This window comes from Onychomys torridus, chromosome 9 (assembly GCF_903995425.1).
Source record: "Onychomys torridus chromosome 9, mOncTor1.1, whole genome shotgun sequence".
Taxonomy (NCBI): Eukaryota; Metazoa; Chordata; class Mammalia; order Rodentia; family Cricetidae; genus Onychomys; species Onychomys torridus.
The window spans coordinates 48,275,670-48,297,846 of NC_050451.1; the positions used below are offsets into that span (position 1 = coordinate 48,275,670).

Genomic DNA, 22,177 nt, shown 5'->3' on the forward strand with positions numbered 1-22,177 from the left:
TTACATAAGGGTCGTGAGTTATGATCCAGGCTTAACAGTATAAAAGACATCTAAATTCTCCACTCACCGTCTGCCCTGCATATTGATGGGCAATGTTTCTGAAATCACTTTAACCACAGACTTTGTCTGTTGCAAACACGGAGAGGGACTTTCAGTTTCTTAAAGCAACAGAAGCCCTGCCTGGTTATTAGCCTGCATTCCTCTGGCACTCACACCTCTTGGCCAGCCATCTCTCCTGATCTTTACTGTTCTGTTCCAATTCTGGAACCCAATGCACAGCACACAGGGATGCCCCTCTCCTGCTGGCTCCAGGAAGCGCATCAGCATGGAGCTTGAATCTTCCAGTCCCTAGCCAGTTCTACCTTTGGAGAACAGTCCATCTGGCTGCTGCTACAAAACTCAGTGTGTAATTGGTTTAATGCAAAACAAAAAACCATGTAAAATTCCGTACCATCTGCCTTTACACTGCATGTCCCTCAGTGTGGCTAAGGCGGCAAAGTGTTGAGGCCTTTTCCACTTTCCGGCTTTTATTTCAATTGCACTAAAGTACATCTAACACAGGCTCTACCATTTTAGTTCTCTTCAAGTGCACAGCTTGGACATTCACGTCACTACGCAGCCACCACCCCGTTCTTCTCCGAACTTCTTTGTGACACTCTCACATTACCTGTGGGAGGCAGACAGAAGTGGGACTTTTTTCTAATAGAAATCCAGTTGTAACCGGCAGAACTATACACCAAGGAGGACACATCTTGCAGTACTTTAGCTACACCTCAACAGCACTGGCAGAAAACAAAGGAAGAAGATGCTGTGGGATATGAAGCCGGTGGGGAATGGGCCCCAGCTCTCATAGGGCAGATAGATGGAGAGGGGTCACTGGGGTCCCGGGTACCTGGCAGCCCACTGCCAATGCTTCTGAGCACCTCATCCCCAGCCACCCTGCTGGCCACTGGAACTGGTCATGTGTATGTTTCAGGAATCCCATCCCGGCTTCCAGAGAGACAGCCAAGGCAGGGCAACAGTCATGAAGGAGGCACTAGTGAAGGAATGGAGGCAATGGCTACGTTCTGTTCTTAGTTTTACCTGCGGTGGGGGCCTTGAAGGAGCCACAAGGGCCATCATTTTGTTCCTATTTTCAAATTGCTGGAACAATAGCCACTTCACCTAAAAAAAACTTACATGGTGCATTCAATGAATGCTTATTAGATCTGTTGGCAACAATGGATCCATTATGCAGACAGAAGTCCCCACATCAAACCCATGACCTGTTCAAGGCAGTGTGGTGAAATGAAAGAATTAGAACAACATCATACTGGAATACCTATGGCCTTGGGAGAGGGGACATTGCTGTTCCATGAGGCTTCTTACAGATGAAACTGGAGATCACAAAGATGCTCAGTCAATACAGAAGAGACTAAACAGGCTGCAGGGGATCACACAGTGCGACGGCATACCCAGGGTCTATGTGAAGAGTGGGCAATGGTTCTCAGGTATGCATACCCAGGGTCTATGTGAAGGAGTGGGCAGTGGTTCTCATGGATGCACACCCAGGGTCTATGTGAGGGAGTGGGCAGTGGTTCTCATGGACACACACTCAGGGTCTGTGTGAAGGATGGAGCAGTGGTTCTCATGGATGCACACCCAGGGTCTATGTGAGGGAGTGGGCAGTGGTTCTCATGGATGCACACCCAGGGTCTATGTGAGGGAGTGGGCAGTGGTTCTCATGGACACACACTCAGGGTCTGTGTGAAGGATGGAGCAGTGGTTCTCATGGATGCACACCCAGGGTCTATGTGAGGGAGTGGGCAGTGGTTCTCATGGATGCACACCCAGGGTCTATGTGAGGGAGTGGGCAGTGGTTCTCATGGACACACACTCAGGGTCTGTGTGAAGGATGGAGCAGTGGTTCTCATGGATGCACACCCAGGGTCTATGTGAAGGAGTGGGCAGTGGTTCTCAGGGATGCACACCCAGGGTCTATGTGAAGGAGTGGGCAGTGGTTCTCAGGGACACATACCCAGGTCTATGTGAAGGAATGGGCTGCTGTGGGATGTTCTGTATGTCAAATGTGTTTCTCTAATTGGTTAAAATAAATAAAGTGCTGATTGGCCAATAGCCAGCCAGGAAGGATAGGGTAGGCGGGACAAGGAAGAGGAGAATACAGGGAACAGGAAGGCTGAGGAAAGAGATACTGCCAGCTGCCACCATGACAAGATGTGAGGTACTGGTAAGCCATGAACCAAGTGGCAAAGAATAGACTAATAAAAATGGATTAATTTAAGATAGAAGAACTAGATAACAAGAAGCCTGCCACAGTCATAAAGTTTCTGTGTGTTTATTTGGTTGGGTCTGAGAGTCTATGGGCCTGGCGGGTGAGAGAGATTTATCCTGACTCTGGGCCAGGTAGGAAAACTCTAACACAGTGGGCAGTGGTTCTCAGGGAGGCATACCCAGGGTCTATGTGAAGAGTGGGCAGTGGTTCTCAGGGACACACACCCAGGGTCTATGTGAAGGAGTGGGCAATGGTTCTCAGGGACACACACCCAGGGTCTATGTGAAGAGTGGGCAGTGGTTCTCAGGGACAAACACCCAGGGTATATGTGAAGAGTGGGCAATGGTTCTCAGGGACACACACCCAGGGTCTATGTGAAGAGTGGGCAGTGGTTCTCATGGACCATTCAAGTGAAACATGAATTGTAGATCATGCTCCATAGCATGAAGACATCTATCTTAAAAACTATGTGTAACTGCAGAGAACAGGTAAGGGTAGATACCATGGAAGCAGTGGGAACTTCCAGTGTGCATTCCATACAGCATCCCGAATAATGCATATTTTCCTTATATAGGAACCCCACTCTTATAGAATAGTATTCCAAGCAGGAAGGACCTGTCATGCCACAATTTTCACTGGAAATCTAGATAATATAATAGTCCTCATAAAATAAGCCAGGCCACAGAATGGGTGTGTATATGCATGTTACCCAAATTGCTTTTAGACTATTTTTTAAAATGTTTGGTAGTTACATGTATCAGAGGGTATTGGAGATGAGTTCACATTACTACTACAAGGGTTCCTCTGTGAGTTACAAGGAAACCATAAGACACACAAGTAACATGCTCAGTTTGTTCTCACTTAAATCACTAATTATAACTTTATCTTCATAAATTTTATTTTTGCAAATGAGCAAATTCTTTCTGTAATGATCTTTGATCCTGCGGTTCAAAACATAGTAAAACAGCATGCCAGTGGTACCTCCCCACTCGAAAGTTACATCTGGAGCACATGCTGGTGCCAGGGCAGCAATCTGGCATTATTCTGACCAAGAACCAGTCCAGAGTTTTGTTCTTTTGCTTTCCAAATTAGAGCCTCCCAGAAATCCTAACCAGAATCCGAGACACAGAATTATGGAGGCTTTTACAGTTTTTAAAAGCTTTCTGAGGAATGTATGGAAGAGCCTTTTGCAGTAGACCACTTAGCAATTCATAGCTGCAGCCAGGCATTTGAGGAACTCACTCAGCACTGTCAGAGCCCCATTCCAAGCAGCTCTTTGCAGACATACTAAAAGGGTGCTCTACTAAGCTTTAGTCCACTTGAAGCAAAAAAAGAAAAGAGAGAGAGGAGACAAAAGCAAGATTGAAATGACTACGAAGGGCCCCTGAGGGGTGATCTGGGAAGCGGAAGGTTTGAAGCCCCATATAGAATGTCTTGATAAGACGTCTGGACTATCAGCCATCTGCTGGTGGTGAGGAAAACCAGATTATAAAGAAGCTGTATAAAGCCAACAGCTATAGGGACAGAATGCTGGGAAACTTGGGATGATCTGTAGGATTCCAGCTCCTTTTCTGCTGCCCATGCTATTATCTATGACCCCAAGTGACACTAAGCAGTGACTGCTATCGTGTGTGCCAAAAAAAAAAAAAAAAAAAAAAAAAAAAAGCTGGCAGCTTGCAGGCGAGGGACAGACATTTCTAAATTCCAAAAAGGAACAGTAAAAACCGGAACAAGAAGAAGATAGTGACATCAAAAGTGTGACACCAACATCTACATGGATCAGCACCTCCCTACCCCGAATTATACAGTGATTACATCTACAAACACCCTCAGGACCTGCTAGGTATCTACTTGCTGTTCACTGTAAGCAGGCAGGACCTTTGACACAGAGGTCTTGGGGTTGAGAGAACAGGCCAGGCTGTTAGCCGGGTCTCTTCTAATCACTTGTGAGGTTCTTTTAAGGATCAGGGGTGCTCCCAGCACACTGGGAACTACTGAGTCAACTAGACCAGCCATTTCCTGTGCAGAGATAGCTGCACTCTGGGTGCACAGAGCAGCTGGAAAACTGCCCTTATGCAAACCAGCAAAATGCTGTTTTCAGGTGGGCTTGTACACAGACACACAGGCTGTTTGTGTCTTCCTGATGCCTTTGGCTGGGCCGCCATACATTGCAAACAACCTGTACAACTTGGGATAAACCCTGTCCTAGTGCGGTTACCTGACAAATGGCATCAACTGGTACATGTGACTGGAATGATTCAGTAGGAAAGAGTTAACAGGCTGATAAAGTAGTGGTTAGTCACTGCTACAATAGCAAGCCACCTGCTGGATCTGGGGACTTAGGAGACAGCACTGAGAAAAGTCAATTTCTTTCTTACTTATTACTTTCACTGGGAGTTGAATAATTACACCATAATAAAACAGGATATTCAAACAGTGGCAACATCGATTTCTTGCTCTAAAGATGGATTTCCACCACTTTTTCTTCCACCACCTCTTCTTCTTCCTCCTCCTCATCTTTTCAGATAAGATGTCATGTAGCCCAGGCTGATCTGGAACTCATTGAATAGCTGAGGCTGACCATGAAACCCTCCCCTTCCTGTCTACCTATCAACTGTGGGATTACAGGCATGTGCCACTCTGTCTGGCTGAAACTTTTTATGGTCTTTTTAATGGTAGCCAAGTTTAACTTAACCCCCCACTCCCATCTCTCATTGTTGTTATTATTTGGTATTAGTAGTAGGGACTGAATTCAGGGCTTTGTACATAGTGAGAAGGTGCTTTACCACAGAACCACATCCCCAGCCCTCCTCTCTTCTAAATGCATTTGGCAATCTGGCTTGTCAAGACAGCCTCAAAGACACACTTTTATAGCAGGGCTGTTCTCAGGAAGGAAGAGCCATGGGACCAGTATCAAACAGCAAACATAAAGAATCTCATCCACTTCTGGGGCCTCGCCCTCTACCTAGCAAACATGTGTTTTTCTCATAAATGAGTTATCATCTTGGAAAATGGTAGGCCTGTGCTGGTTAGTTTTTGTCAACTGGACACAAACTGTAGTCATCTTGGAAAGGGGACCTCACTTGAGAAAATGCCTCCATCAGATTGGCCTATGGGCAAGTCTGTAGGGCATTTTCTTGATTGATGATTGATGAGGGAGGGCCCAACTCACTGTGGGTGATGCCACCCATGGGCAGGTAGGTAGTCTTGAGGGGTGTAAGAAAACAAACAGAGCAAGCCATGGGGAACAAGCCAGTTATCAGTCCTCTGGATGGCCTCTGCATCAGTTCCTGCCTTCAGGTTCCTGTTTTGAGCTCCTTCCCTGACTTCTCTCAGTCATGGACTACAACTAACCTGAACTAATCCTTTCCTCTCCAGGTCGCTTTTGGTTGGCATTTTCCTACAGCACTAAAAAAACCAACCAAGACAAGGACAATAGAACATGAACTCAATATATCATTTGAAATGATCTTATCAGTTTCCTACTAGATGCCCCCACTCACTCCCACCTTTGCCACATGCACCTTAGCATCCCCAATCAAGACAAGGACAATAGAACATGAACTCAATATATCATTTGAAATGATCTTATCAGTTTCCTACTAGATGCCCCCACTCACTCCCACCTTTGCCACATGCACCTTAGCATCCCCAGGGGTAGTGAGGGCATGATTAGGAAACAGCAGATTCCATGACAAATGCAGCAGGGAATCAGGTCCTGTTCGTGCAAGGAAAGAAAAACACGGGACGGGTCGTCTGGAAATGTCAGTCACCTAGAAAGATGGGCACCTCTATTTTATGACCATACTAGTCTCATTCTGCCTTAGCAAAATGAAGGAGAGAGTGACAGCAGTATTCTCTGTCACCACTGACACAAGCTAGTGGGAGGGAAGAGGAGCACAGGGCAGGATGGGGAGATTGGGAGGAATGCGTGGTTGGATGAAGAAGAAAGGCTGTGCTAGCCTTGGCTACTTATTACAAGCCTTGTGGCACAGCCAGCTTAAAGGAGGCTGCACGACACAGATCTTAGTAAGATCCAATAGTATATTTAATTTCCCATTAACAAACCCTTTCTTAAGATGGAGTCAATGTCTAACGATGTCCGCTGCGGAGGCCTGCCTCCTTTAGGGAAGGGATGCTCCTTACCTCAATGATGTAGAGGACCACATTCTTGTAGAAACAGTAGAGGATACACTTGGTCACCCGGTTGTAGCTCCAGGCTCCATGAACCAAAAGCAGCTTCTCCAAGTAGGAAAACTGAAAGGGACAGTGACAAAGTTTAGAACATGGACTGTCTTTATGAGCAGAAAACAGACAGGGAAGGGGAGGAAACCAGACCCTTAGGAAGCCAACAAAACAAACAAACAAAACCAAAACCTGTTCCCCTGAGGTGGAGTTCTCAGGGCCACTGAGAAGGAAGACTCTCTTCAAGTGACTAATTGTTGTTGTTGTCCCCAAACAAGCTGCTGGACTCTCACCATGACTGCTGTGGAATTCTTTGAGCTAATTGCCTTTCAGAGTCTTAATTAGGCAAAGAAGGTGACTTTAAGAAAAGCAGACTGGAACGGGACACCCCCATCGGATCTGGTCACACGTTTTATGGTGACCACAGGAGGAAGGGGCAGAGACACCCACCCAACAAAGGTTTGATTCAAGAAAGGAATGCACAGGAGCACAGTGTTGTGTCAGTATGTCAGCTAAAAGCTATTCTACTTCCAATACCCTACAGAGGCACCTAGACAGACTTATCCATGGGCACATAGATATGGAGATATACAGACATACAAATGCAACACACACACACACACACACACACACACACACACACACACAGCCTCCACTTCTACACCCACAGTGTAGTCCTTCTGTATCTCCCACTCAGAGTACCCGGTTGTGCAATCAGGGGCAGCTGACTAGCTCTGGGTAGGAGTGATTTAAGGGCTCTTGTAGTCTGAGACAAAGCCACAGTATTCCAATAGCACATACCTTAAATCAACTGTCTCCCCCAGAGTCATTCAAGACAGACAAAGGCAGGGAGATGGAATGTTCTCTGGCAGACTGGGAGTCAAGGTCTGTGGACATACACCATACCACAGAGTCCCCTTGCCTAGTTTAGGTGGCCAGTCACCTGTCCAGCAGCTGCTGTGTGTGCAAGCATACAGCAGACAGCAAGGGCTCTGCCCACTACAGGACTTTCTTAGCATCTTTTCCTTACCTTATGGGGCACTTCCTTCAAAACACAATTTAAAAAAATGCAGCCACCCATATCAAAATCATAAAGAACATGAAGTGTTAACGTCATCCAGACACGGTTATCACTTCAACAGGGCAGAGGAACTCACCCAACTGGTGGCGTTTCTGGTCCTGTAACTAAGGAAGAGGCAGTTTAGAATCCAGTGCTTGGCACAAACTCAGCCCTGAGATGACAGTGTGCCTCTGAAGCACAGGGAAATCCAGGCATGGGTATCAGTGGCTGCCTTAGGCTCCTTTGGTAGAGGTGGCTACTACCCTGGAGGGCAGAGAGAACCCCCAAATGACTTAGAAGGGTTTATCCCCCCCTCTCAGATGCTTCCTTTTAATAAAAGCGGCTGATTCACCTTCCACATCCTATCCATGTGCAGTGTCGGTAAGGAATCCCTGCTCCCTAGACATTCTAAAGAGAAAAGCAGACAAATATTTGCCTGTGACTCCTAGGAAACCTCCTAAGTTCCCTTCCAGCCGTATGATGTTATAACTCAAGTATTTAATAATGCTGGGGTGTATAACATCCACAGTTGCTGACAGCAGACAGGAAGCGTGGGTCCCACGGGCCTCTGCACAGTTGACTCGGCAAAGTAATGGAGCAGGTGTGTGTGGCAGCCCCCAAGTTCACAGGGCTCTGCTGTTCTCTGATGTTGGGCCTGTACTCATCCCTGAGGCCAGTTGTTAGGTGCATAGGACCTTTAGATTTCTCACCTGGAAAATCAGAATTCCAACTGCCTATGCCAGAGATCACCTCAGGGATTCGAAGTCCACAACGAAACAAAACTGACTTATTCAATTTCCAAAGCCACATGGTCTGGGTAATTTCTTGCTACATTTGCAGAACCTCAAACCAGAAGGAAGCATGAGAGGTGATCAAACAGCTTCCTTCAGGGATGGGGAACCCCCAAAGTAGCAGAGGACCAGACCACAAGCTCTGGGTCTTGTTAGAAGGGTATTTTCTATGCATCTCCTAATTTTAGCTGAAAAGATATCAACGCCTCTGTTCCTTGTAATCAAGTAGCTAGGGTTAACATGTTCTTCAAAAGCCTATTCAAGGAATCAGGGGGTGGGGGGGCTGGTGCCACAGCAAATACAGGCATTTAGCCACAGGACCCTATAACTGGGTATCTGGGGGACCATGCCAGTATTCCCTGGGACTACATTCTAGATGATCTACCAGGCCAGACAGCCCAGATATTCCCTAGAAGGGTCCTGAGGCTGACTCTTCTGGCTATCACGAAGAGTTAGAATTTCTTGGATTCTTGGAGCACATGTGAGGTACCCAGGAACCACATCAGAACCATGCTGGCGACACTCAGATTAGAGAAGAATGGACCCAACTGGGCCTGACTGCAGGAGGCTGCTTGCTACTCTCCATGAGTCACCTGGCCCCTAGCCTCTCGGTTCACCTCAGAGCAGGGGTCCTAGAGGGTTCCCAGCCATGACTGCCAAGAGAGGATGTCTCTAACCGACTGCTTGGTTCTGGCTGTAACCACTTGTCCAGAGCACGCCAGCACTTCTAGAAGAAAGGAGGTACTTGAGTGAGAGTCTAGCAGATAATGGTACTCTGAGAACAGCTGTTCTTCAGTGAGGGGTGCATGCACACACACACACACACACACACACACACACACACGCAAGCACGCACGCACGCACGTACGCACGCACGCACGCACGCACGCACTCCAGCAGGAACAGGAGTAGAGAGGTCAAGAGGCCTAGGGAACTGTCTACCAGGAAAGGCACATCTTTGAAATGACAGGTCCATGGGCCAGTCCCACCTGTGGCCCAAGGAAACCCAATCCAGAGAAGGGGCCTCAAACTGTTCAAGACTCAAACAACAGAGCCATCAGTTAATCTAGATGGTGACCCGCCAAGGTGGGCAGAGTCCTTGGGCTGAGCTCTGGGCTGTGTCCTGTGCCCAGCTGCCATCACTGTGAAAAGGGAGGCTGACCTGTGCAATGGCATAATCTGAGTTGTTGGTGGCCTGCATGCCCTCGTTCCCGCTGATCCCGACCCCTACATGGGCTGTCTGGATCATCCCCACATCATTGGCACCATCCCCGATGGCCAGCGTGATGGCTTTCACACGCTTCTTCACAACATCCACGATCTCAGACTTCTGCAGAGGGGACACTCTGTGAGAGAAGAGAGAAGAGGGAGGAGTGAAGACAGCAGGCACCCTTCCTGAGGGGACAGGTGCAGCACACAGGCTGCGTTCAGAGGCAGAGACCATACAACCTTCAAATCCACTATACATTTTAGGCTCACATGTGAAGAAGCTTTGCAAAAACAGGAGTCTGTGGCTTTCAAGTGTTTGCATGGATGCAACCTTACCTCTAAAGCAACCTAAACATAGCCAGTTTGCCATCAACTGCTGAGTGGAGTGAGAGGCAAGTAAACCTGGGGCTATGGGCACTGCCCAAGACCAAACACAGGCAATCTAGCTACCAGGGCCTTTGAAAATGTCTTCCCAATAAACCAGAACACTGGAAGAGCCTCTCCACCCCTACCACCTGTGCTGTGTTATGCATCCCGTACAGTGTTGGGGCTGGCAAGGGAAAGTTCCAGAGAATTCACAGAAAGGAAAGAAAATAGGCAGGGTATAAGAAAAAAAAAAAAGCCAAGAAGAAACCAGAGCATCAGGAAAGAAGAGTCCATCTCTACCAAGAGATGATGGTACATTTGCTGGGCAGCCAGGGCAGGAGGCTGAATCTGCACATTCCTAGGCCTGAAGTCATCTGCTCCTGGAAGGGCAGGAGCACAGCCCAGAATGGGAAGTAGCTCCTGCCTGGGAGGATGGAAGGGGCCAAGATGTCAAGATCCCTCCACACTCTGGGAAGTGACCTATAAACCTAAGGACAACTGTCTCTTTCCAACTATCAAGAGCAAAGGGTATAGAAAGCAAGTGTTACCTTGGCACCATAGGAGCATGAAATTCTCATCAGGGATTTATTATGCCCTTACACTGTAAGGCCTTGAGAAAATATAAGTCTAGCACACGCTCAGTGTTCAAACCAGATGTCAAACAGCCAATTTCTACAGAATTGACTTGGGCACCATTACGCTTCAGCCATGTGGAGCCCCTGGGGATGCCAAGTTGCCACATAGCAGAAAGCAGCTCATTCCTAGTCTTAATTTGTGACCTGGAATCATGCACCATACTTAATAAGCATTCCCAGCATAAAATGTGTTCACCCCATAAAATAAAGCTCCAGACCACATCTGAGCTGAGCAAGGTGCTTGGCACACTCCTGTAACCGATTTTGGTGCATTATGAATAAAAACATAAACTCTAAAAGCCCCATCAATTGAAGTAGTCTACATATATACAGAATGTAATAGATTTGCAAATGAAGAATGCCCTCTTGAGACTTAAAAAAAAAAAAGGCTCAGTAACCCAAAGTGTCTTGTTTTCTATGTCCTGACTTTTTAAAGTTTTCTCCAGTTGCTTCGAACATAATGCTCAAGTAAAACCAAGGGTGGATGCCTCCACAGCATTGACGTCATACATTAATTTACCTGAGCTATAAAAGCCCCAGTCATAGTGAGTGGGCCTAGATTATGGATTGGTGTCCAGAACTCCCATGAGCTGAAGAGGTTGAAAAGGACTCCTTCCAGAAACATCCAAGAGAACGCCAGGCAGATCATCAATACCAACCAACTAACCAGATTCACTGAATACTTTCACTGGTGGACCCCAAATGAGTACTTAGATACTAACTATAAGAAGTTTGCAGACACTATGCCAGATCAGTGAATCTCAAGCATTAAACGAGGACCAAAGTCATCTACAAGACCCTCATTCAGAAAGCCAGGGAAGGGCCTGCATTGTGGTCTAAATGAGAAATGTCCCCCATAGGCTCATGGAGTCAAGCACTCGGTCCCTGGTTGGTGGCACTGTTTGTGAGGGCTGAGAACCTTTAGGAAGTATGCCACTTGGGCCAGCCCTTGAGTTTTATAGCCTGCAGCCCTACTTCCTGTTCTCTTCTGCTTCCTGTGTGTTTTTGAAATGTGCTCAGTACGCTTACTGACTGCTAGGGCAGCCTCACATACCTACTGCCATGCCTCCCCAGCATTAAGGGCTCTATCCCCTCTGGAAATGTGAACCAAAATAAACCCTTTCTTCTTTAAGTTGCTTTTTGTCAGGACATTGCCTCAGTAACAGAGATGTAACAAACAGCCTGTGGTGGGAATTTCTCACCAGCTTCTATGTAATGCTGAAGTGGTTTGTGTCAGTGATAACCAAAGTTCTTCCTAGTTCACATGCTACCTAGCCACACTTAAATAGGAGCATGGAAAACGTCTCATGATGATGATGATGATGATGATGATGATGATGATGATGATGATGATGATGAATTTGCAATACAATTGAATCTCATTCTTTTTCTTAGACCTTACAGACTCTTCTTCAATTTAGCCTCAATTTAGGCTGGTATTTCATTGAAGATATCCTATAAATGTAAGTACTTCATATGAGTTGTTGTGTGGTAATGTCAGAACGAGACAGATAAAACTGCACTTCCTCTTTCGTTTGGAATGGTGTAGACTATACCAAGCCTAAAACACAGTATGAGTGACATACTGCCAATGTATCAGAAAATTTCACTTGGAAAAGTGTTCACTTTCCTGTGAAGGAAACTATACTACGATGGGGGTGATGGGTATTTTTCTTTGATTAGACAATCCATTGAAGTAAAAGACTATGACATGTTTCTTATAGCGGCCACTTATCTTCCAAAGTTACAGTACCTTTCAAGATTTATCTTTACTTAGTGTGGATGAGTGTATTATCTGCATGGATGTAAATGTATCACATGCATGCAGTGCCTGGGGAGGTCAGGAGAGGACATTAGATTCTCCGGAACTGGTTACAAACAAGCGTGAGCTGCCATGAGAGTGCTGGGAACTGACCTGGGTCCTTCGCAAGAGCTCTCCATCATGGAGCCATCTCTCCAGTCCCATGTAGTACCTCTGAGAGTCTCTTATTTAGGCTGGTGAGATGGTTCAGTGGGTAAAGGGGCTTACAGCCAAGCCCAACGACCCGAGTTTGATCTCTGGGTCCTACATGGTAGAAGAGACCTAACTCCCTCAAGCTGTCCTGTGATCTCCACATACACACTGTGGCATGCTTGTGACCACACATGTATACACACATCCACACAATAATTTATATAATTTAAAGGTCTCTTATTTTAAGCATATACATGCATACCTAATTTGTAAGGCATAAAACTTAGAAGTTACTGACTGAACTATTCTGCATACATGGCTGTTAGGCACTTCCCTGCTTTCCCACTTGTTTGGACCACTGTGTTGCTTCTTTTGATGCATTTGGTACAGTTCTATGGGAGACTGGGGGCCAGATGCCTAGGCTGTCCATGCAGCCTCCCCTGTCTAGAACAGCCTATAAATCTTTATTTTGACTTAACATATTCAGCTTTCTCAAAATGTGAGCTCCTGCCCTAGTCTGCAGTGCATCTCACTGTGGTCTCCATTTCTGGAAGCAGGTAACACTGGCAGTGTAGAATGGTCCCTGGGGCAGAGTGGGAAATGTAGGAGTTTGGGCCTAGGACAGATAGGGTGGCGGTGGATCCAGAGAGCCTGAGGACTGGGTTATTTGTCAGTGATGGTGGGTAAGAATTCAAGTGAGTTACTTAAAAGTTCTCTCTGTCTCTCTGTCTCTGTCTCTCTGTCTCTCTCTGTCTCTCTGTCTCTCTGTCTCTCTGTCTCTGTCTCTCTGTCTCTCTCTCTCTCTCTCTCTCACACACACACACACACACACACTCCCTTGAAGAGAAGCCCTCTTATAAGGAATCTTAAAGAAACAGTACCTCCAAAATATGCAGCATTTAAGGGCCGGTCTCCTCTCTTGTCTCCCTTGGTTGTTCATGACCCACCCATACATGTGCACACCCCTTTCACATGGAACCTTCAAAGCAATGAAGACTGCTTTTTTACCACCACCCCCACCAGACTCCTAACATCAAATTCTGTTATACAGCAGACATTCAGTGATGACTATCTGGATCATGCTCCCAAGACACAGTCCACATCTAGTCCTAACTATCAAGAACAATAAAAAATTGCATCGGAGTTCCACATAAGCAACAGATCTGGGAACATGTGGGTTGATGGACAACCATGAGAGACTGCTGATCCATGGAGAGAAGAAAAGAATTCAAGATTGTCTGGACACCTCTGTGAAATCCATATTTTCCATGAATGATAGTTCACAGAAAGCAGATAAAAATACGTCATTTTACTGTGCTCCAGGGACAGACACTGTTTGCAAACTTCCTGACCAACATGCTGGTGGTCCCGATTCTATTTCCTGTTAAGGTCCTTGAAAACATTCCAGACTTCTTATGACAGCTCCCATTGACAGATGGGCAGCAACAATCTCTGGCCTCACAAAGCCCACATGTGAGCCCGGTCTTTTATTCCACCTTGCTTATTCAGATCACAATGCTTTGATTGTTATAGGCCAACCATTAGCCTCTGGCTATCATCTTGCATATGCACTCTGAGGGCTTTGTAGATACTTGCTCTCCAGGCATTAGGACTTTTCACACGGTTTTTCAGCAGCATTGGATAATGTACATCAGTAGTTGCCTGGAATCACCTTCTGCCACCATCTGGCATGCCTCACAAGGACCATTGCACCATTAAGAACTATTCAGGACAGTCTCTGGTAGGGTAAGCATTTAATTTGCAGATGAATGCAATGATGAATCTCTATCAATATTTGTGAGAAAACCTGGCACAAAATGACATAGGTCCTGGTGTTGTCCAGCCACCTCTGTAAACTATAGATCAGAACTACATCTGATAACACTGTCTACATTTCTTCACTGTCAGTCATAAGGTTCTGCAGTGGAGACTGCTAGGGTCAAAACACCAAGAGTCGGTGTCAAGGAGACGTGAAGAGCAGGCAGCAGTGTGAAGAGCTGGCTTTTGTCTTGGTCGTGTACAGTAACTCTGGGAATTTAACACATATATTAAATATAAATTATAGGAGCTTACTATTCCTGTGATGTCATATAGGCCCTGAAGTTTATCAGCAACAAAGTATAGGCACTGATTATCAAAATCACTAAGATACAATGTTTCTGTCTTCTAGGATAGACCATTTCTATATGCCTCCCACTTTGAGACATGAAGGAGGGGTAGCCCAGGATGGCAAAAATATACGTAGTGACAGGCAAGTGTCACCACGCCTGGCATAACTCAAGATTTGAGTTCCTGCTTGTATTTCACAAAAAAGAGGACGATAGCTTTAAAAAAATCCTTGTATAAATAGTTATGGTGGCAGTACATTATCTCAAGGCACATTTAACTCACTGTCAATATAGAATCTTTACTCATATAAAGCCTTTTCTTCCAGTGCATGCATTGCCCACTAGATGTAGTCTTGGTTCTTCTGTAAACCATCCAAGTATGCTGAGCTCTCACTTCGAATGACTTACCTGCAGCTATAAATTGACACACTTTATCTGCCCTTCTCTTGTGGTTCCAAGAAACTAAGAGGGAAGATACTCCAGCACTGAGCTATTTACTCATAACCCTTGGAACACGAGGCTGTAAGACTAGCTACTCTATAACCCAAAGCTAGTCCATAGTATCTATATGTAGTTCAACACTGCAAATTTCCTTTAAAATTTATACTTATAAAGGGAAAACCTTAACAACTGATCTAGAGATTATCTATCTCTCTATCATCTATCTATCTATCTGTCTATGTATCTATCTATCATCTATCAACTGATCAACCAGTCCATTTATCTACCATCTGATATTAATGACTGTGCCACTGGTGGCTGCCCTAACCCTTGTAATCCTTCTCTTCTAGGCACCACACATCATCCTACTGCTGTAAGTAGTCATGGCAACTTGATATTCTTTATTAACCGAGAAAATCTTTATAACTCGATCCTGCCTAAGGCTGTAAAAGCTGCTTCAGCAGCTGAGGTTTGGAAAGGGGCTGTGAGAAAAGGGGAGGCTGCCTGAGATCAGCTTACCCAGCAACTGAGAAAGGGCACACTCTGAAACACAGATATTTTGCTTGCCAGTTCAGAATGTACACACATGTGTACTTTTGTCAATGACAATTTTATCACTTCTCTGGATACAGAACAGTGACTGTGGTGTTCTGACAGAAACCTAACATCTGAATGCCTAACTGATCCAGGAAATGATGTAGCATGTTCTAAGAATTGGACAGCCTCATTGAGGTGGAAATTGAAAGGAATGCATATTGTGCATTGCACGTGGTTTAATAATCACTCAAAGTAACTGACTATAGGCTGCCTCTTCCTCAATGAGGCTGAAAAGAATGGAGCAGTCCAGGAAGGCTGGGATTTATGTAAAAGATATTAGATCCTCCTGTTCCCAGGCTGGAACAGGGATTAGAATAACACATTTAAATACCTTAATGTTTTTAGCACAAAAAGCATTAATTTGATACTCTGCTTCCTTCAAGTGCTTTGTTAAGGCCCCAAGCCCCTCTCAGGAGTGTCTACCTTCCTTGAAGTCAACATGCATGGACTATTCCCACTGCAGCTTCGCTGTATTTCACAACAGTGCATCTGACCTCTGCTGTGGGGAAGGCGGGAATAAGAAACAGAGCCGAAAGGAAAGCTGAGAAGTGTTGAGTTTTGACATTTCAGAGCAGACTTACAGTCCCTACAGGACCAAGCTGCATGAGCTCATGCGGCACTGAAAATTAACGACGATGAGGAGATGCTTAGATCGCCTTCAATTAGACGGTCCCTTCTGCCAGCACCTGTGCCAGGGGCCAAAGGTCACCTGACTCCCAGTCCAGCAAACACCAAAAAGTAATGACTTGAGCTCGGAAAAAAAGTGGGGCTGTGGGGCAGCCGATCTCGTTTTATTGTTCCGTCTAACCTAAGCAACTGAGGGACCCCAGAACCAAAGGAACAGCCATGGCCAGTGCCATGTGTTGTGTGCCACAGTTGGAGGTAGTCTGCAGGTCAAAGTATTTTTCTCCTGATTTCATTTCCTGCCTTTTTTTTTTTTTTCTCAGAGTGAGGCTTGTGAAATGGGAATGGAGGTTTCATAAAATTCCTTCTTCCAAGTAGCACACACACCTTCTAAGACCTCAGGACATTCACTGTTCTAGAAGTCAGCAATATGCTCCTTGTGAGAGACAATGGGAACGGTATAAGTCAGGGGAAGGCAAACAGTAAGTGGATAGAAGCTCCTGACTGGCCATGAAGGGAAGCTGGCCTCTACCTGTCTGGATCTACTTCCTCTCTGGTGTTCATTTTCATCCCTGTAGAAAGCAGCAAAGACATCCCCACTGCCCTATACGCTGTGACACGTGTCTTCAAGAGAAGAACAGAACTAATGGATCATAAAATGCTACCATGGAAGGAGGCTGCTAAGTGCTGACTCTGTGTACACCCTGTTAACTGGGCAGTGAAGAGAGTGGTGTGCTTTCCACACATTGGCTGATCCAATCCTCACTACAGCTCTGAAAAATCACAATTATTATTCTCTCCATTTTACAGGTGAAAACAAACAAACAAACAAAAAAAAAACTCACCCAAGCTTGGAAAGGGTGACTCATGAGTCCACAGTCACACACCTATTCCAGACCTGAACACAGCTGGGCCTTCAAGAGTCTGCCCACTCAGCCATGCTGGAACAACCTTTACTTCTGTGGAAACACCCAGAAGCTTTTGTGCAGTTCTGCTGGGCAACTGAGCCACAGCTGAGTGTAGGACAGAGTATAGGCCAGAGAACGTCTATTCCCAACACCACCCAAAGCCAAGTGCTTCACTGATTCTCTCGTTTCTCACAATACGCTGCCATCGGCATTGCCATCTGTCTTACAAGTCAGCCACGAAGATCTAAGAACCATTAGAGGTAGACAGACAGCTGCCTGGATCTTACCTGACTGCTAGGCTAGGCACCTCTAATGCCCATGAGACCCAGCACCACCCACCATCTCTGTTGAGGGCCTATCAGGTTCCCAGTTAATCCCAGAGTAAGGACTCTCCTCCCCCGGGCACCTGGTCTAGGAGCCTCTCAAGGTCTTCAGGATGGAGCTGGATAAGAACTAGGAGAGGATTTTTGGCTGATAAGTCCCTGCTTGGATTTTCCTCCCTTCTCTTTAAGTCCCATCTCACATAATTTCCATGTGTAATTTTCTGGAGAACTTACACAAGACACAGCACAAGTCGGTCATCCCTAGTTCAAAGACATCCAAACCCCTTTGGGTGCCGATATGATGCCAACAATGAAAAGCTCCACGTGATGAAAAGGATTTGCTCACAAAACTATTGGAAGTATTCTATAAAATTACCTTCAGACTATGTAAATGAGGTACATGCAAAACAAACAAATTTCAGTGTTAGGTTTGGGTCCAACTACTGAGATATTTCATCATAAATATGCCAAAATCTGAAAAATTCTGAAACCTAAAATCATTCTGGTTCTGAACAGTTCAGCCTGTGGTCCTGGCACAGCCTGGAGATGATGGAGCAGGAACAAGTCTCAGGAGGAGAAGGACACTCAGAGCTTTGGCTGCCCACATTCCTACAGCGTGTTCTCCCTTCAATTCCCTATGCAGCGGGAATCACTGAATAGCAATAAGCTCATGTTCTAAAGGAAACACACAGTTAGGTTTGGAGCAGGGAGTCCTTAGTGGTGGATGGAGGAAAGGCCATTCTTCCTGAGGGAGCTTTGTCCCCGCATAAAGTTGAGAAGAAGCCTAGAGTCAGCTCATCTGTGAAGACTATAATATCATGGTTTTTCTTGAATGACAGAATGGGACAATCAGCTCAATCTGTCCTCATACCCTAAAACCGCATCAGCTGTCAGCTAGAGTCAATTAGAAACACAAGGGAAACCCGCCACTACCACAGGCATCGTCTCTATGATGTCAACCACCACAGGAAGATTCTTCCCTTCACTGTTGGGATAGGCTTCCCCTTACTCTCAACAACACCATACAACAAGAAATCCATCTAACTGGCAAATGAGGCTGCAGTTAGTACAAGGGGGAGGCTATAGTCTGCTCTCTAGGAGAAAATGGTAGGCATTACATGAAACAATTCTTAAGCTCTCTGAGGACAGGGGAGATAGAAGGTAAAGTACTTGCCTCAGAAGCCCAAGGACATGAATTCAATCCCCAGAATTCCTGTTAAAATAGATGGACATGGTAGTGGAGAGACACAGACAAGTAGATTTTGGGGGTTCACTGGGGAGCTAGTCTACCCTGATTAGCAGGTTCCAGACCAGTGAAAGATCCCATTTCAAAAACCAGTGGACAGTGCCAGATGGTATAAGACTGCTCTGACCTCCACATGCACATGTACACAGAGCATACATACCTGCAAGCATATATGATCCCTATATATATATATGCAAATGCATACGCGAAGAATCCCAACTATGTAAAACAGCACTAGATGTCCACTCCAATGGATGACCTAATGAAATCCAATATTCTTAACACTAATAGACTTTCAGGCTGACCAAAATGGACTAAGTGAATGCCAGGCATGCCTGGGAGCAGGTAAATCCATAGGGCCCCATGATGGCTTGAAGAGTCACATGGATTTGTGGCTATGCAAGGGGAGTCATTCTTTTTGAGTCCTTGAGTAAGTGAAAGAGAAAAGTGCATAGGAATGTTGGCTTAATGTGCCTTGATGGTGGTTAGGATGCAGCCCATTTCTATTTCTTCCAGATGCTGCAGCAGGAAAGGAAACGGATTCTCCCCTCACCCTGGGGAGTTGACTTTCCCTCAGTTTTGTTGCAGGTGGCTTTCATCTTCTGAGCGCACCCTAAGCACAAAAATAAGGACACCCTTGACCTAATCAAGGGCTTTACCACTCGACTCTCATGGGCTGCCAGTTCCGGAGATGATGTCAGAGAAGAACATACCCCTCCAGTCACCTCCCCCCAGGTGGGTACTGTGTCCAGGCTTCGCAGCATAGCTCAGTCCCTGGTATAGAGCTGATGCTGTTGTTGTGGTCCCCCACGCTGGAAAGAGACTGACCCATTAGAGCTGCACATGCCCCACTCTGCACAGCAGAGCTCTGTGTGCACAGCAGGGAGTGAAGCCAGTAACCACACTGCCCGGAGTGTCTGGCCAACCCTGAGCTAGACTGTAAGTGAGCTAGGAGTGACTTTTTTCTTTTACTTGTATTTTTAAAAACAGGTTCTCATAGCATAGCTCAGGCTGACCCAGATCTTACTATGTAGCCCAGGTTGGTCTCTAATTTATGGCAATTCTCCTGCTGCAGTCCTCCACCATGTTGACATGACAGCAGTGAGCCACCAAGCTGGGCCATCAGGGGACCATATCCATGAGAGGCCACACTTCACATGGGCTTCTGATTTCCTGGTTTCTCACCTCTCTCGTGCCTAGTAGTCGGGGGCATGACGTGGCTTGCTGTGGTCACCTTTCCGTCACAGAAGTACCAGTGTCTCCACCCTGCCAAGACTTGTCCCTGCTCTTGCCAAGTAAGTTTGAAGCCACAAAGGGAGGGCCCTGCTCACCCCCTGTCAGGGCAGACCCTGTGTTGTGTTGGTGCTTCCCAATGAAGTGGGGGGATACAGGATCTGTTGGCACGTTATTCCTGGCCTGTACCAGACTGCTGCTGTGCACAGCCCAGCTAAGCACACACTCGAGGAAGGTTACATAGGGGAAAGCAAGTTAGAAAAACTCAGAAAACCGGTTCTGGAATCATGGACAGAGATGCTGGCCAAGCTTCACCCAAAGAAGTTGGTACCAGGGACACTTTAAATAGTTTGACAAAACGTAAACAGACTGGAACTATACAAAATACTTGTAAAAAAAAAAATCCATGGAGCTTATTTTGAAGCACAGTTTAGGGTGTAGCCCATCATGGCAGAGAAGGTATAGTAATGGGAGGCACTCTAGTTACAGCAGCAGGAGCAGAGGCAGCTGGCCATACCGCATCCACAGGCAGGTGCTGGGCTAGCTTCCTCAGTTTCCCCTTTTTATTCAGTCCAAAATACCAGCCCATGATGTGTCTCACCCACATTCAAGGCTAAACTTCTCAGTGAAACTTCTCTGGAAACATCCTCACAGACATGCCCAGAGCCATCTCCAAAGAATTCTAAATGGAGTTAAGTTGACAAGGAAAATTTGCCCTCACAGGAAGCTGTAGGTGCAGGAGGAAACCTACCAAAGAGCTGAGTAAGCTGTTTCCCCAGGAAAGTGGGGACTTTGTACCCTGAAAATAGTGGTACTCACTGTGACCCCAAGGTGTTTGGAAAACACAGTAGAAAAGAAGAGTTTTCCTCAGAAAACCTGTGGTTCCCCTGTGCCCATATAGCTGGGCACAAAGTCAGTGCTCAGGAACGCAGTGATGACTAGTTAAAAGCCCCAGGCTCCCAAGCCCACCTCTCTGGGACCTGAATGCACTGATTTCTGAAAACATATGACATGACTGACACTCAACTGAAGCCACCTGACTAGATTGGGAGAAGCAGCATAAAAGGTAGAGGAGATGACAGTATTGGGGGGAGGGGAGCAGGAGGAGAGGGTGGGGAGGAGGGCTGTGGAGGCTGCCTTAGGCTGTCTAAGCGGGGTACTGATCAGCAGGAATTGCAGATGAACAGGGGTTTCCACAGGAGAGGCTGTTCCAGAGGAGAAATTCATATTAGCAATTTGATGCTGATCAGTCCACATAGTTGTTTTTATTGTTGTTGTTTGTTTTAGTTTTGATCATCTGTTTGCTTGTTCTTCAGATTCTTCTCCACTCTTTGGGGAATCCTAATAAACCCATCATATGCTAAAACATATCCTAAGTATACCTGGCCTGCCCATCACACTAGTTTAGCCTGACCTACAGCACTAGGAACACTTCGATTTTCATATACAGTCGGGTAAAATTGCCTAGGGCAAAGTCCATCTGATGACTGAGACTTGAATAGATCACAGAATTGGCCCCATAATCATGTAGCTCACTGTCTGTCTAGGTCTTGCACTTAAGAATTCTTACTGTTTTTCAGTGTTGGAAATTAAGTCCAGGGCTTTGTGCACTGCAGACAAACATTTCATGACTGAGCAACATCCTCAGACAAAGGTTTACTTTTATTATTATTATAATAATCTATTTTGAGTCTGTGCACCACAGGTGTGCAGTGCCCATGAAGTCCAGAAGAAGGCAAGAGATACCCCAGGACCGGAGTTACTTACACAAGGTAGTCAATTACCGTGTGGGTGCTGGGAATTGAACCCAGGTGATTTGGAAGAGCAGCTAGTGCTCTTAACTGCTGAGGCATCTCTCCAGCCCCTGCTTGACTTTTCGATGTTGTGAAAGCACACATATATAAACATCTATATTTTTCATCTTCCCTATAATATTAATACATTCCATGAGATAGCACTCTTGTTATAAAATAAGCCTTAGGCTGGATAATTTTATTCAATTTCTGGCTAAGGAAGTGTTCTAAACATGTTCAAGGTAAGCTAGGTCCAGATGTAGTATACAGTAGACCCCATATATTAAAACACATGTGTTCAACTTATTATGGGCTTATTGAGGTGTGAGCCATTGCTGGCCCCAAAGCATCTGTGTTTAACTTGAGCGATACTCAGTTATGTTTGATGAAAAGTGCAGTGTGTGTTCCAGACAGCCCTTACGAAACAGCTTG

The 22,177-nt window shown here is 45.9% G+C and overlaps 1 protein-coding gene across 3 annotated transcripts in view; it reads right to left on the reverse strand.

The window, feature by feature from the left end:
- Atp8a2 (ATPase phospholipid transporting 8A2) overlaps window positions 1-22,177 on the reverse strand; it is a 574,910-nt gene that overhangs the window by 235,205 nt on the left and 317,528 nt on the right. For all 3 annotated transcript variants that reach the window (XM_036199222.1, XM_036199220.1, XM_036199221.1), the window contains exons 26-27: window positions 9,471-9,654; window positions 6,419-6,529 (exon numbers count right to left, since the gene is read on the reverse strand). In XM_036199222.1, the coding sequence (XP_036055115.1) occupies window positions 6,419-6,529; window positions 9,471-9,654 (295 nt within the window). The remainder of the gene's footprint in view (window positions 1-6,418; window positions 6,530-9,470; window positions 9,655-22,177) is intronic.